Source organism: Capra hircus, chromosome 9, assembly GCF_001704415.2.
Source record: "Capra hircus breed San Clemente chromosome 9, ASM170441v1, whole genome shotgun sequence".
In the NCBI taxonomy this organism is placed as follows: Eukaryota; Metazoa; Chordata; class Mammalia; order Artiodactyla; family Bovidae; genus Capra; species Capra hircus.
Genome location: NC_030816.1, coordinates 59,385,886 through 59,400,756, shown reverse-complemented (window position 1 = coordinate 59,400,756; position 14,871 = coordinate 59,385,886). Strand labels below are relative to the sequence as shown.

Sequence of the window (14,871 nt, the reverse complement as noted above, 5' to 3'; positions counted from 1 at the left end):
CTGGCGCGAGTCCTCGCACCGGCGGTCAAGCTGCAGCTCCCAGGCATCTCCGAGCGGCGGGGTTACTGAAAGGCACCGCACGGCGGTTCTGCAGCGCTCCTCTCCCTCCTTTGCTTTCTGGAGCGGAGGAGGCGCCCGGCTAATCTTTCGGGAGTCACAGTTACCAGGGACTCGAGAGAAAGAACAAGGTGGTAAAACTCCAGGGTCTGCCCTGAATTAAACCGGAGGAGGGCTAGGGAAGACGAGTACAAACTAAGACCATGGGGTGCGACCTGGCGGAGTTTTCAGTTCGGGGAGCGGGAGAGGGAACCTCGGGAGTCGATGGTGCCCGCGGTGCCGGCTCCGCACCAATCCGGGGTCACGCCAGGTCGGTCCCCTAAATTGCCACCTCCTCACGTGTTCTTAGCATGGCGGGGATTAAAAATGCAAGGGGAAAAATTACATGCGGAAAGGACAGAATGTTCCCAAAGATTACATTAGGGGGAAAAAAAAAAGTGAAATGCATATTTTTTTCCCCTTAGTGCAGAGACGAATTTTATTTCCGCCCCCTCCCCTCCACATTCCTGACCTCTCTCCCTCCCCCTTCCCTCTTTCTTTCCTTCCTTCCTCCTCTTCCAAGTTCTGGGATTTTTCAGCCTTGCTTGGCTTGGGCCAAAAGCACAAAAAAGGCGTTTTCGGAAGCGGCTCGGCCGTGCACAAGGGCCATTTGTTTGTTTTGGGACGCGGGGCAGGAAATCTTGCCCGGCCTGAGTCACGGCGGCTCCTTCAAGGAAACGTCAGTGTTCTCCTGTCGCCCCAGCCCGCTGCGCGCCCGGCCGCCGCTGCCCATGGGGGAGATGCAGGGCGCGCTGACCAGGGCCCGGCTCGAGTCCCTGCTTCGGCCCCGCCACAAAAAGAGGGCCGAGGCGCAGAAAAGGAGCGAGTCCTTCCTGCTGACCGGACTGGGTAAGCGCCGCTGCCGCCACGCGGAGACTTGCCTTGCGCACTCTTCCACTAGTTGCTCAGATCGGGAAAGAGGGGCTGGGTATCTGGGGCTGCACTGAGGATGGGACCGGGGAAGCAGGGCGGCCGGAGCCGGGGGACCACGCTGACTCCGAAGATAAGAGCGTGAGGGGCCGCCCTCCCCCGGCGCTGCCGCTCTGCGCCTGAGATAACTTGATGGTGCGCTGCACGCCCGGCGAGGGCTTGGGAGACTGCCTTGTGAATTACGGGAGAGGATCAGAGTCGGCGCCGGGGCAGGGGGTGAATCCGAACTGAGGGTCTGAGAAACCAGATCGGGCACAGAGCCACCCCGATCGCCGCGCACCGGGCAGAAACCGCTCTGATTTCCTGATCTGCCGCGACTCTGATTTCCTCGCAAGGCGGAATAAATGAGAAAGGTGGAAAATTACCCCGGCTGCTCCCTCCCTCCCACCCCCTCCGCCTGCGGTTTTCCCAGTCTCCGGCCCGGGAGCCGAGGGAGGCGGATAACAGTCCCCGGCCGGGCCCTCCCGGGGCGGTCCCCGAGCCCCCCAACCCCTGCTCCCGGCTAGCCCTCTCGTCGGGGGCGGAACCGCCCGCAGCCGACCGCTTTGCCGCCAGTCGAGCCGCGCGGCATCTGGGGGCGGGGCCGAGGGCGGGGCCGGACAGCGCTGCTTACTCGTTGTCGCGTGGGTCCCGCCCCCGCGGCGGCACAACGCTTATAAAGCAGGAGACGGGGACTGAGCGCAGTGTTGGCTGAGCCGGTCTCCCTTTTGTAACGACTCCTCGTGCTCACTCTCTGGCGATGACGGTGAAAACCGAGGCTGCTAGAGACACCCTCACTTACTCCAGAATGAGAGGCATGGTAGCAATTCTCATCGGTGAGTGTAGGGATACGGCTGGACTTCTAGGTTATTTCTAGGTTACGCGGAGTGGAAGTTTTTGAATGCCCCGGATCAGATTAATGTGCGTGGCGTTGGATGTTACAAAGCCGTTGTCTAAACGTTTCTCCTCTCTAATTCGCAGCTTTTATGAAACAGAGAAGGATGGGCCTGAATGACTTTATTCAGAAGATTGCCAATAACTCCTATGCATGCAAACAGTAAGTTTCCGGGGGGAATTGGGGTAAATAAAAATAAGTAGTGAAGTTTCCATTTACCAGCAGTAAAGATGTACTTCCCATTAACATATTGATCAGGAAGCCAAAGACTTCCCACGGGTGGGGATCCCTTTTCTCTTTAAATTCTAATTATTGAAGTCATTTAAAACATTAAAATTAATTTGCTGATTTGGCTTGCACTAGAGACGGAAGATAAAATTTTCATGTTTTCCCCATTCACCTCTTCTCTCCTTGAAGAACAACTCCCATCTCTATGTTTAACTGGGTTTATTATTTTAGCTATTGTTTTCTTTAACGGTAATTGATTCGGGTGTTTTTAGTTTAAACGCTGAATCCTCCGGAGTTGAGCCAGAAATTCACTGTTGGTGTTGTCTGCCCCCTTGTGGCGAGTTAGGATGTCCTAAGTTGTTCCTTTCCTCTCTGCAGCCCTGAAGTTCAGTCCATTTTGAAAATCTCCCCACCTCAGGAGCCTGAGCTTATGAATGCCAACCCTTCTCCTCCGGTAAGTGTTCTCTATTCGTGATACATCAATGAAGGGAGCTTAAAGATGAGTCAGTTTCCCTATGTGGATGAATTTAAATAGCATGTTAGTTAGTATCAAGGCAGGAATGCCTTGTTAGTTCATAGCAAACAACTGACATAAGCACTTAAGTATGAATCAGTGGAGCATTTTGAAAGGCATATTTCATAAAAGTGTTACCTGCTTAAGAACAGCCCGATTGTGTACAGTTTCCATACTCTGTTTTGCAATATGCACATGTATGGACAAAAGGTATTTTGAAATGTGTCTATAGATGTGTGGGGACCTGCCTAGACATTTGCAGATATCCCATCTCTTACATTGCCTGTACTTTACTATCGCAATCTTCCTTTGAAGCAAGGAAAAGATTAAAGGAAAATCTTTTATTTTCCAGCCAAGTCCTTCTCAGCAAATCAACCTGGGCCCATCATCCAATCCTCATGCTAAACCATCTGACTTTCACTTCTTGAAAGTAATTGGAAAAGGCAGTTTTGGAAAGGTAATTTCACATCTGAAGCTCTCATTGTTTACAGTCTTTCATACGCTAATTTTACATTCTCCCTGGATGTGAACAGGAAAATGATTTTTAATTTAAATTTCAGGTTCTCCTGGCAAGACACAAAGCAGAAGAAGCATTCTATGCAGTTAAAGTTTTACAAAAGAAGGCAATCCTGAAAAAGAAGGAGGTATGAGCTGGGCTTGGAGATAAGACATTCACTAAACATTACACTGGAATCTTGGCGCCAAGTTGAAATTTGCCACTAAATCTTCATTGTCCTTTTTCTAGGAAAAGCATATTATGTCGGAGCGGAATGTTCTCCTGAAGAACGTGAAACACCCTTTCCTGGTGGGCCTTCACTTCTCTTTCCAGACGGCCGACAAACTGTACTTCGTCCTAGACTATATTAATGGTGGAGAGGTGAGTGGAGGGGATGGGAACTGACCCCTGGGAGTCTGTGCATAGCCCACTTCATTTAATTTGAGAGGAAAGTTTGTAAAAGATAGTTAGGAGAAAAGTTAACAGAATTAGCATTTCCCTTAGCCTGCCAGCATTCAGATAGTTAATAGACTATTTAGGGCTGCTTCCTGCCATTGTCCTCTTTAGTTATATATATGTCAAGACTGATTCAATGCATTGTCCTCTGGCTTGGCAACCCAGGCTAACTCGGTTCTGTCTTCTACAGTTGTTCTACCATCTCCAGAGGGAGCGATGCTTCCTGGAACCACGGGCTCGATTCTATGCTGCTGAAATAGCCAGTGCCTTGGGTTACCTGCACTCTCTGAACATTGTTTATAGGTGAGTTGAAGAGCTCTTAAGGTGCCCTTCTGGTGTAAAAGAGACCATAGCCCAAGCTTTGACAGCACCTTAAAATAATTTGTGTTTAGGCATAACTTGTTCATCTAAAACCAGATCTCCAGCATGTGACTGGTCTTGACTCCCTTCCACTAGGCAACTAGCCAATACGGATTGTGCCTAATTCAGAATAGATTAACAGAACAAGGACTCCCTTTTAGATTTACTAACACAACTACAGTGAATATAAAGTGCTTCTAACACCCCTAGCAATGATCTTTACAGAGAATTACTCATACAGTGAAATTAATTTATGTGACTACTTTTTTTTTTCTTTTAACAGAGACTTAAAACCAGAGAATATTTTGCTAGATTCACAAGGACACATTGTCCTTACTGACTTTGGACTCTGCAAGGAGAACATTGAACACAATGGCACGACATCCACCTTCTGCGGCACGCCCGAGGTAGGCACACTCTTGATTTGGTGCCTGGTCTACCCACTCCTCCAGGAAGAGATCATTGCACTAGTGCCTTTAACTACTGAAAGAGTATTCTTAAAAGTGTTCTAGTCCAGTTCAGTGCAAGTAAAATGCATTTACTCTTGGAGGCATGAGAAATTCCAAAGCCTCATGTTGCTTTAGTTAAAATGAGCCTGTTGATAAGATCCATGGTCATAGAAGGTTTCTAAATTCTCAAGATAGCTGAGGGGTACCCACTAGCTTTCTAAATATCAGGACTATAAGTGGACAGTCAGCCTCAAAGGCATCGATTTTATCAGGACGTAGTCTAGAGAAATATATCCTCCAAGTAGACCCAGCGTGTCTCAGCCCTTTGAAAGCGCACCCCTGGTCTTGGCAGTGCCTGGTTTCACGGGCTCTGAACTCTTCTTTTCCTGGTCTTTCAGTATCTGGCGCCTGAGGTGCTTCATAAGCAGCCCTATGATAGAACCGTGGACTGGTGGTGCCTGGGGGCCGTCTTATATGAGATGCTGTATGGCCTGGTGAGTAGCCCATTGAGAATCGGGGAATATTGCCCTGGGTTGATACATTTCTCCCTCTAGATTCATCTGGGCACACAAACCCCTTTGCAGACTTGATCATCATGTCTCTCTCTTTATCAGTAAGCTTAACAAATGCTGATGTGACAGGCATATTGGTTAAATTATAGGTGCCTTAAGATAAACCCTTACCTAGTAGATTTTTCTTTTGTAAGTTCACACTTTGCTAGGTTTGACCACACTTAACATATGTGAGAGTGAAAAACATGGCTTATTAGCATCTACCCCCGCCTCCCATCAGGGTGGCAAAATATAGTCACTGAAAAATCCAGGGCAAAGAAAACCTATCAAGTGATAGACTTTGTCAAATCCAGCTTCATGCATTACAGTCTGAGTCTTGATTGGTAATGAGTGCTCTCCAGAACTTCCAGTTGACTAGTAAGTAATCCTCCCCCTTCTTTCAGCCTCCCTTTTATAGCCGAAACACAGCTGAGATGTACGACAACATTCTGAACAAGCCCCTCCAGCTGAAGCCAAATATTACAAACTCTGCAAGACACGTCCTGGAAGGCCTCCTGCAGAAGGACAGAACAAAGAGGCTGGGTGCCAAGGATGACTTTGTGAGTCACGTTTCTGTCTGGGTAGAGCACTAGACCCCACTGCCCTTCCTGAATTTCAGGTATCTAAATTCATGTTTCTTTCTCAACAGATGGAGATTAAGAATCATGTCTTCTTCTCCCTAATTAACTGGGAAGATCTCATTAATAAGAAGATTACTCCCCCTTTTAACCCAAATGTGGTGAGTAGCTCTCTTGGGCATGTATGGAAACCCATGGGCTTCTCTTTTTAAGTCAGAGTTGATGGCACTGGTGGGGGTGGGGGACCCCCCAAGGAATAAATTGGCAGATATTTTATTCATAAACCATTATTTTACCCACAGAAAAAGTAGAACTCCTATCTCAATGAAGGTCACATAATTTTTCAACACATTTATGAATTAAAGTAGTGAAAGACAGAAAGAAAACATGACCTTCATAGTTTAAACTTTACATGCCCGGTGGGTTTTGTGCTTGAAATGGTTTGTGATGGTCCCTATATAGCACCTAAAGCTTGCACAAGAATTTCCCTGCCTTGTCTTCCCTGTGAATTCTTGACATGGAGCATGTTTTGTTTTGTTTTGTTTTCCTCTTCCTGCAACAGAGCGGACCCAGCGACCTGCGGCACTTTGATCCTGAATTCACCGAAGAGCCGGTCCCCAACTCCATCGGCCGGTCCCCGGACAGCCTCCTCCTCACAGCCAGCGTCAAGGAAGCGGCTGAGGCCTTCCTGGGCTTTTCCTATGCACCTCCCATGGACTCTTTCCTCTGAACGGTCTTAGGGTTGGTTGCAAAGGATTTTTTTAGTTAACCTTTTGGCAGAGCTGCCAGCTGACAGGACATCGTAAAAGAGAATTTGCACATCCCTGGAAGCTTGCACATCTTGGCAGTCTTATTGCACAGTTTGCTGGAAGCTTTTCGAAGAGCACATCCTCCTCAGTGAGCTTGTGAGATTTTCCTCTTTATTCTTCCTTCCAATGTGGTGCTATCTCTGAAATGAGCAGCAGAGGGCCGCCCGAGACAGATGCAGTGGTCTCATTGGCAGGCGGCTGCTGGTCTGAGAAGGAGCTTCTGGAGGTCTGTCCGGGCCACGATAACGAATCTTATGAAATGTGCCTTTTCTGATGAGATCGTGTTAGCTCCAAAGCTTTTCCTGTTGCTGAGTGTTCTCGTTCTCTGTTTCTCCCTGTGGACTCCCTGTGTGATCCGCCGTGTGAGTGTGGTATGCTTGCTCACAGAAGGACTCAGTTATATGCATCAATGTGACGCTTGCAGGACACTACAATGTGGGACATTGTTTGTTTCTTCCATATTTGGAAGATAAATTTATGTGTAGACTGTTTTTTTGTAAGATACAGTTAATAACTAAAATTTATTGAAAATGGTCTTGCAATGACTTGTATCCAGATGCTTAAAGAAAGCATTGCTGCTACAAATATTTCTATTTTTAGAAAGGGTTTTTATGGACCAATGCCCCAGTTGTCAGTCAGAGCCTGGTGTTTTCATTGTTTAAAATGTCACCTATAAAATGGGCATTATTTATGTTGTGGTTTTTTTTTTTTTTGCATTCCTGATAATTGTATGTATTGTATAAAGAAAGTCTGTACATTGGGTTATAACACTAGTATATTTAAACTTACAGGCTTATTTGTAATGTAAACCACCATTTTAATGTACTGTAATTAACATGGTTATAATATGTACAATTCTTTCTCCCCTCCCTACCACACACCTTTTTGTGTGTGTGATAAACCAACTTTGGTTTGCAATAAAACCTTGAAAAATATTTACAGAAATTGTGTCATGTGCGTTATTTTATATATTTCAGTTAAGGGAACAATAGTAGATCCATTTAAAATCAAAAACCATGGTAATGCTGCTGTGATTGACAGTGGCTTGCTCCTCCAGAAGCATCAATCTCTGACTCCAGAAGAGAATCAGTCAAGTCACTTCAGTCGTGTTCGACTCTGTGCGACCCCATAGACGGCAGCCCACCAGGCTCCCCTGTCCCTGGGATTCTCCAGGCAAGAACACTGGAGTGGGTTGCCATTTCCTTCTCCAATGCATGAAAGTGAAAAGTGAAAGTGAAGTCGCTCAGTCTTGTCCGACTCTTAGCGACCCCACGGACTGCAGCCTACCAGGCTCCTCCGTCCATGGGATTTTCGATAGGGCAGTCTTAAAGTCTTTTTTTTTTTTTTTCAGGCCACACTGTGCGGTTTGCAGAATCTTAGTTCCCTAACTAGGGATTAAACCCGTGCCCCTGGTAGTAAAAGCTCTTGAGTCCTAACCGCTGGACCACCAGAGAATTCCCTAAAGCCAATTTCTATCTGAGGGCTTTACCAGCATTCTATGATGTCAGTCATTATCCACAAATCCATCCAAACAAATCCTTGTCCAGTTAACTGCCTCAAGGACAGTCATGAAGTAATGTTCCCTATGTTTATTGCCTGCCCTGTGAAGTTGGCTGTTTGTCTCGACCTTTGTCTTGTCTGAAGTAACAGGTAATTCTTTAACAAATACTTGAGTGCCTTCACTGGGCCAACTATTCCAAGTACTGAAGATAAGGCAAGAGCAAAGCTGACACATCTCTGCCCTTACAGAGCTTGCTGGGAAGGGCAGACTTGGTCAATAAAGCAGTTTGTTGAAATGGAAATCAAGATAACAGTCTGCAAGTCTAGGAGAATGCCACTAAAGAGGATGAGGATAAGTGGCTCTGTTCCCAAAATGCTGAGCCGGCAGGACTCCTGGTTCCTGAGAGTAACCAGAGCCGAACTGAGTCCAGTGTCAGCTCCGAGAAGGAGCCTGAAGGGACACATCCCTGACTTGGATCAGAAGCCTCTGGAACTGGTGTGCACCCGGCACTGCCTGGGCCCACCTGTATTCAGCCCACTGGAACAGTTCCTGTGGGAGAAGGGAAAAGAGCACTGTAGGAGAGCATCATCTTGTACACAAGCTGTTTGGACTTTTTCTCTTTTCTAGGCCTTCCAGAAATTCCTCGCATACATGGGATCCTCCAATAGTTGGTCTTGCGGCTGTAGGCCTACTGCACACGCTTTATCTTGACCTCTCAGTTTGCACAGGGATTTCTCTGGGGACAGTTGTTTTCCCTTTTATCATGGCTCTTCTATCTTGCTAAAGGGTAGCCCCTGATCAAGCTCTGCATCTGAGTTACGGCTCTTCCGTCTAGACACTAGCTGCATTTTAAACCCCTTACCTACCGCAAATGCCAAAGTCAACCACATGCTTGCTAAGTCACTTCAGTTATGTCCAACTCTGTGACCCCATGGACTGTAGCCCATCAGGCTCCTCTGTCCATGGGGATGCTCCAGGCAAGAACACTGGAGTGGATTGCCCTCCTCCAGGAGATCTTCCCCATCCAGGAATCAAACTTGTGACTCCTCTGTCTCCTGCATTGACAGGTGGATTCTTTATTACTAGCGCCACCTGGGAAGCTCAAAAGTCAACTACAATGATAAAGAAAATCTATAAAGTCCTAGTAAAGATTGATCCTAGGCCTGACAGAAAGGCTTTCTGTGTATCTTCCCCTCATTCTCTTGATGAATAACAGTTAAGAGCGCCTCGATGAACAATAAGTACTTAAAACATTTGTATCTTAACATGAGTCTTTCAGCTGGCATTCTCCCATCTAATTAGACATAACTCAGAGGAGCTCATCATGGATTACAAAGCTTTTTAATCTTTTGAGGGCAGAAATGTGGCTTCTGGCTTCAGTCAGTTGCTATGTAAGATCTGATATACATTGCTGGAGAGCAGATAAAGCCAGAGGAGACCCGAGTGTTGTCACACAAACAGGAGGAGATTAGATCAAACACAACTGGGTGGGAAGGGAACAGGGCCAGAACAGGGAAGTCCAGAAAGAACAAAGGATCAATATATTAAAAAAAAAAAAAAAAAGGCAAATATTTACTAAACACTATGATGTCAAGTAGTACATGTGCAGAAGTATCTTTTATCTAGGGGTGTGGGATACACCTTTGTCAGCATTTGAAACTACATTTGAGCATGATGGTGGATAAAAGGAACAATTCACTTCTCCATAGGTTTTCAGCTGTGTAGCCGCTCAAATATGAATTTAGGGGGAATGTGTTCAGCTAAGATTCCCGCAAATTGAAGTGGGATTTTGAAACCACTGCTACCGTGAAGATAACTCAAGTACCATGCTTAGGAAATTTGCCATCTACTTGGGGCACCCACCCATGGTATAAGGCCAGTGGAGGCTAAAGGGAACCTCAGAAGTTTAGAAGTTCTCTGTGGGGTTGGCTGCTAGGGGTTGGCTGCCTAGAGCAGGCTTCTAAACTCTCTAGGTTACTAGAATCTCCCTAGAGATTCTGTTTCTAGGGAGTCTAAAAGGATATAAGCCTTAAGAATTAGACAACACGAACAGTTAATACTATAGAATTCATACTATATGCCAGGCGTTGCTCTAAGTACTTTATACAAAATTCATTGACCTTCTGATGTCAAAGTGAAGAAATTAGCACAGAAAGGTAATTTGTGAGGACATGGTGAGGTTAGAAGTCAAATCCTGATAGTCTGGTCCCAAAGCCTATGCATGTAACCACACTATTCTGCGTAATGTCACCTCTTAAGTGACAAGAATATAGAATCCAACACTTCTGTGCTTGTTAGTCATTTACTTACTATCTCACTAGACTTTTACTCAGATACCTTCTAAGTGTCATGCTAAGGTAACGAGAGAAAAAGAGAAAGTGGGGTGGGGAGGGAGAAAGAAAGAATTTTCAATTATAGAATGTCCCTGGTGGTCCAGTGGTTAAGACTCTACGCTTTCACTGTGAGGATATGGGTTCGATCCATGGTCAGAGAAATTCCATATGCTGTGTGGTGTGACAAAAAAAAAAAAAAAAAAATTTGCAATTATAACACAGACATTTGTAAGTTGCTGATGAAGATGAGATGCAGCTGGAAATACACATTGCAGTGAGAGTATAAATCAGTACAATCATTTTGGAAAAATGTTTGGCATTTTCTACTAAATAAAGATGAATATATTTATAACTTATGACCCAGTAGCTTCACTCCATAGTATATGCACCCCAAAGAGCACACATATATTCAATAAAAAGTTTGCAATAATATTCACAGTAGGACTATTTATATGAGCCTCAAAACGGCAAAAATTCAAAATGTCTCCCAACAGCAAAATAAATATAATTAGTAAAATGAATAGATATAGTGTAATACCATATTATAATAAAAACAAATGGATAATTGCTATATACAATAACAGAGAATAAACCTCACAGACATAGAAACCACACTGTATGATTTGATTTATATAAAATTTGAAAACAGGCAAACAAAGCTGTATAGAAGTCACGATCTGATTGCCTTTGGGGAGGAGAGAATGGAGATTAAGAGGGTAAGCGAGGGGGCTGGTCTCCTGGTTTCTTGCTGGTAATTTCTTGATCTTGGTGGTTTCAGGCCTGATTTTGCTTTTTGATATATCATCAAGATAAATACTTATGTGACTTTTCTATATGCTTGTTATATATCAATAAATATGTTATTTTAAAATATATGGAATTTCCTTCATGGTCCAGTGGTTAAGAATCTGCCTGCCAATGCAAGCTACAAAGGTTCCGTCCCTGGTCCAGGAAGATTCCACATGCCACACAGCAACTAAGTCAACATACTGCAACCACTGAGCCCACACACCTAGAGCGTGTGCTCAGCAGTAAGAAAAGCCCCCGCAATGAGAAGCCCATGAGCGCAACTAGAGAGGAGCCCACACTCACCACAGCTAGGGAAAGCCCGTGCACAGCAACAAAGACCCAGCAGAGCTAAAAGTAAATAAATAAAATGGAAAAACATATGATGTGATAAAAATAGGGTGTTATGGGAACCCAGAGGGGGAACATCTTATCCAGTTTGGGGGTCAAGTAAAGGGGTTACATTTTCAGGGAATTTGGGACAGAGAAGATTAGGGAGATCCTGAGGGTCCAGGTAGGTTGTCTTAGGAACTGGCTCTTGAAGTTGAGGCAGAAAAGAGGGCATTCCAGGTCTGGAGAGCTGAGGTGGGGGTGCCAGAGGGTAACCTGTATAAGTACAATGAATGGAATATTGGAAAAAGGGTGGGTCTCAGAAAGACCTAGGTCAGAATCCCAGCTTCCCCAACCCACTTTGTTGCACTGGACAAGTAGTAACTTGGTCAAACATCTACTAACTTCAGTTTCTTTAGGGGGGAAACATGCATCCCCTGCCTGTTTTTTCAGTTATGCAATGAGACAAGGTCAGAAGGAACTGGAATTTTTAAATGCTAGTTAATTTCATCTTTCCCCACTCATTATTTTTCTCGATTTCCTGAGAAGACTCTTAAGAGTCCCTTGGACTGCAAGGAGATCCAACCAGTCCATTCTGAAGATCAACTCTGGGATTTCTTTGGAAGGAATGATGCTAAAGCTGAAACTCCAGTACTTTGGCCACCTCATGAGAAGAGTTGACTCATTGGAAAAGACTCTGATGCTGGGAGGGATTGGGGGCAGGAGGAGAAGGGGACGACAGAGGATGAGATGGCTGGATGGCATCACTGACTCGATGGACGTGAGTCTGAGTGAACTCTGGGAGTTGGTGATGGACAGGGAGGCCTGGCGTGCTGCAATTCATGGGGTCGCAAAGAGTTGGACACGACTGAGCGACTGAACTGAGCTTAGCAGATTATAGGGGGAAAATGTATTAAAGAGTGGCAAGAAGTCATTTTGAATAGGGAGATGGACCTTGTGACTGATGTTCCTGAAAGTCTCGGGAAGTTTAGATTTCACTAGGTAGTAAAGTGAAACACTTGGAGGTTTTCCATGAGGAAAAGGCATGATCAAAAGGCATGTTCTGGTGACTCTTGGCAAGAGTTGTAATTGTGGGGAGAGCTTTGGGATTAAAAAAATAATAAGGAAGCCGCTTAGGAGACTTCTGACAATCATTCCATTGATGGTGGGAAAAAAAGGACAGAGAGAGGATTTTGAAGGCCTCAAATCAATGGAACTTTGTGAATTGATGGGAATGAAGGAAGAAGAAGGATGTATTAATGTAGTTTATTTCTTTAATGTAATTGACTCCACTTATTGGAATGGCTGTCTCAGCTGCAACAATACCATTTAGGACAAAAACCACCCACTAGTTTCTCCAATATCCCCAGGATGTGATGAATCAGCCAATAGATAATCAATCAGTATACTACTTGGCAAGGCAAGATGTTACTCATTGTGCTCAATCTCTACCCCATCCTGTTAAGACATTTCTCACCTCATCCATCAAAATGCTCCTAAAATTCTACTCTGTATGCCTCAAGCCTTGTACTGGAAGCAGAATGATGTTAAACCTAACCTGCTGTGAATCAGAACAACACTTCTATTAAGAAAAACACACTTACCCACATTAATTAAACCCAACTGGAGAAACTGGTTAAATGTGTTTTCACATTGCTGAAAATTGTTAGCCAGTCACCAAAACTAACAAATTATTGTCACTGAGACTTCATGTGGCTAACCTATGGTCTTTCCTTGTTTGCTCTGACCACTGCATATTTGCTCTATAAGAACACGCTTCATATATAGATATAGATATATGTATATACATACACACATACACACACATACGTTTAGTTTGCTTTCCACACCTTTTCTGTGAAGGACTCTAGCAGCAAGAACAGGGCAGTCCTAGATGCTTATTCAGTGTTTACCTATAACATTATGTTTGCGTGTCTGGACAGCTGGCTCTGGCAGGCAGGGTTCTCGGTTTCCTCCTTTCGGTGTGGTTTGTTCTCTGCCCCGCCTACTGTGCCACAGCAGGCCTGATGACGATGCTGTAACAACAATATAGAGGGCACAGACTGTTCATGAGAAAACACATGGACAGATGATCACTCTGGTCAACAGCAGGACAAGGATTATGAGCATGAAGACATAGTGTCACTTTACAGACACATACATAAAACAGATGAGCGGCTGCCAATTTGTTCGTGACATCCAGTTGATTTTAATATGGTTCTGCTCAACCTTATTTTTACTGCCACTTTGGCATTCCAGAGGCCAAGGTCATCGCCTTCCCTAGCCAGGCTCAAGCCATCTGACTTCAAGTGTGTGGCAGTGTTGCTAGTGAAGGTCAGGACAAATCTATTTGTTCTGGTGATAATTAATTAGAGTTCACTTCATTAGATTAATTAGGGTTAATCTGGAAACAACTTGGAGTCCGAATTGCAAACAATGATTATATTTTCCTCTGAAAGATCATGGAAAAGGGACATACAGAAAAGATCCGATACTTGAATTTGGTTGTATGCTACCTAATAATAATGGACAGTTTGGGATAAGTTTAGAGAAAATACAGTCTCTCAAACATATGTGGCAACTGTTAAAGATCATAGCAAACAGAAGAATAGATAATTAGGGAGGAGGAAAGAATGTGAAATACATGATGCTTCCTTAGATTTTCTTTTTTTATATGTAAATGGATAACATGCTGTTGTTAAAGTAAACAAGTAAAAACTTGATGGGTCAAAATAAGTAATAATTTCACAACTGTCTCGATGCTCAGCAATTCCAATCCCAATTTTCCCTTGTTGGAGATAACCAATAGTAAGCTTTTTGTGTGTATCCTTTCAGAAATTTGATGTGCAAAGGCAAGCATAAAGGCTTCTGATAACACAGAATTAGGATTTTAAAGGCAAAATAGAGGAAGTGTCTTGGTTGCTGGTTGATTTTTTTTTTAAGTTGTCCTAATTGTTTATACTTTTTAAAAGTTTAAAGTCTCACTTGTATGAGTCTAGGGCTTAATAAATTTCTGTGTAATGCAACTCTTAAACCACTTGTTGACTTTTTCATCTGGTGAAATGAAGACACAGCAATCTGGTTTCATGTTGCAGAACAAGCAAAACAGTACGCTCGCTGAGACAGGGGACTTGACTTTCAAGATTGCCCTTTGCAGCTGTGCATGACTTTTGCCTGGTCCACGGTGCTTGAAACCTAACAGCTCAGCAGCTTCACTCTGGCTACACTCTTTCTAACACAGCTAGGAATCATCTTGGTTTTCCAGCTGTTTTGTGCCTACAGCATACCTGAATGTTTTCATAAAAGTGACCTGAGGAGGGGGATAATACTTTCCCTTCCAACCATGCCTACATTCCTTCAAGTCATTCTTTCTATCAACTATCCTGTCCTTTCCAATATCATAGAACCATAAAAATGTCAGGACACGGGAGTCACCACCAGCTCCAAGGGTCATAAACTCCGTGCCTTCAGGAGCCAGGGCTGTAAATCCGATTAGATTAAGACAAAAGAAGCCATGAACATGCATTTTATCTTAAAAGCATTGAAATTAAAATTGTAGTAAAACCAAAAACCACTAGTT

At 44.3% G+C, this 14,871-nt stretch overlaps 1 protein-coding gene across 4 annotated transcripts in view; it reads left to right on the top strand.

Moving 5' to 3' along the window:
• The window catches only part of SGK1 (serum/glucocorticoid regulated kinase 1), a 112,915-nt gene extending 105,629 nt beyond the window's left edge, over nt 1-7,286 (top strand). For 2 of the 4 annotated variants that reach the window (XM_005684782.3, XM_018053232.1), the window contains 11 exons: nt 1,987-2,062; nt 2,507-2,582; nt 2,995-3,099; nt 3,203-3,286; nt 3,388-3,519; nt 3,785-3,897; nt 4,238-4,361; nt 4,802-4,897; nt 5,359-5,514; nt 5,604-5,693; nt 6,095-7,286. In XM_005684782.3, the coding sequence (XP_005684839.1) occupies nt 1,987-2,062; nt 2,507-2,582; nt 2,995-3,099; nt 3,203-3,286; nt 3,388-3,519; nt 3,785-3,897; nt 4,238-4,361; nt 4,802-4,897; nt 5,359-5,514; nt 5,604-5,693; nt 6,095-6,262 (1,220 nt within the window). In that variant the 3' untranslated portion in view covers nt 6,263-7,286. Of the gene's footprint in view, nt 1-506; nt 946-1,691; nt 1,842-1,986; nt 2,063-2,506; nt 2,583-2,994; nt 3,100-3,202; nt 3,287-3,387; nt 3,520-3,784; nt 3,898-4,237; nt 4,362-4,801; nt 4,898-5,358; nt 5,515-5,603; nt 5,694-6,094 lie in introns of those variants that run through there. The other 2 variants (XM_018053228.1, XM_018053231.1) reach the window with 2 other exon arrangements.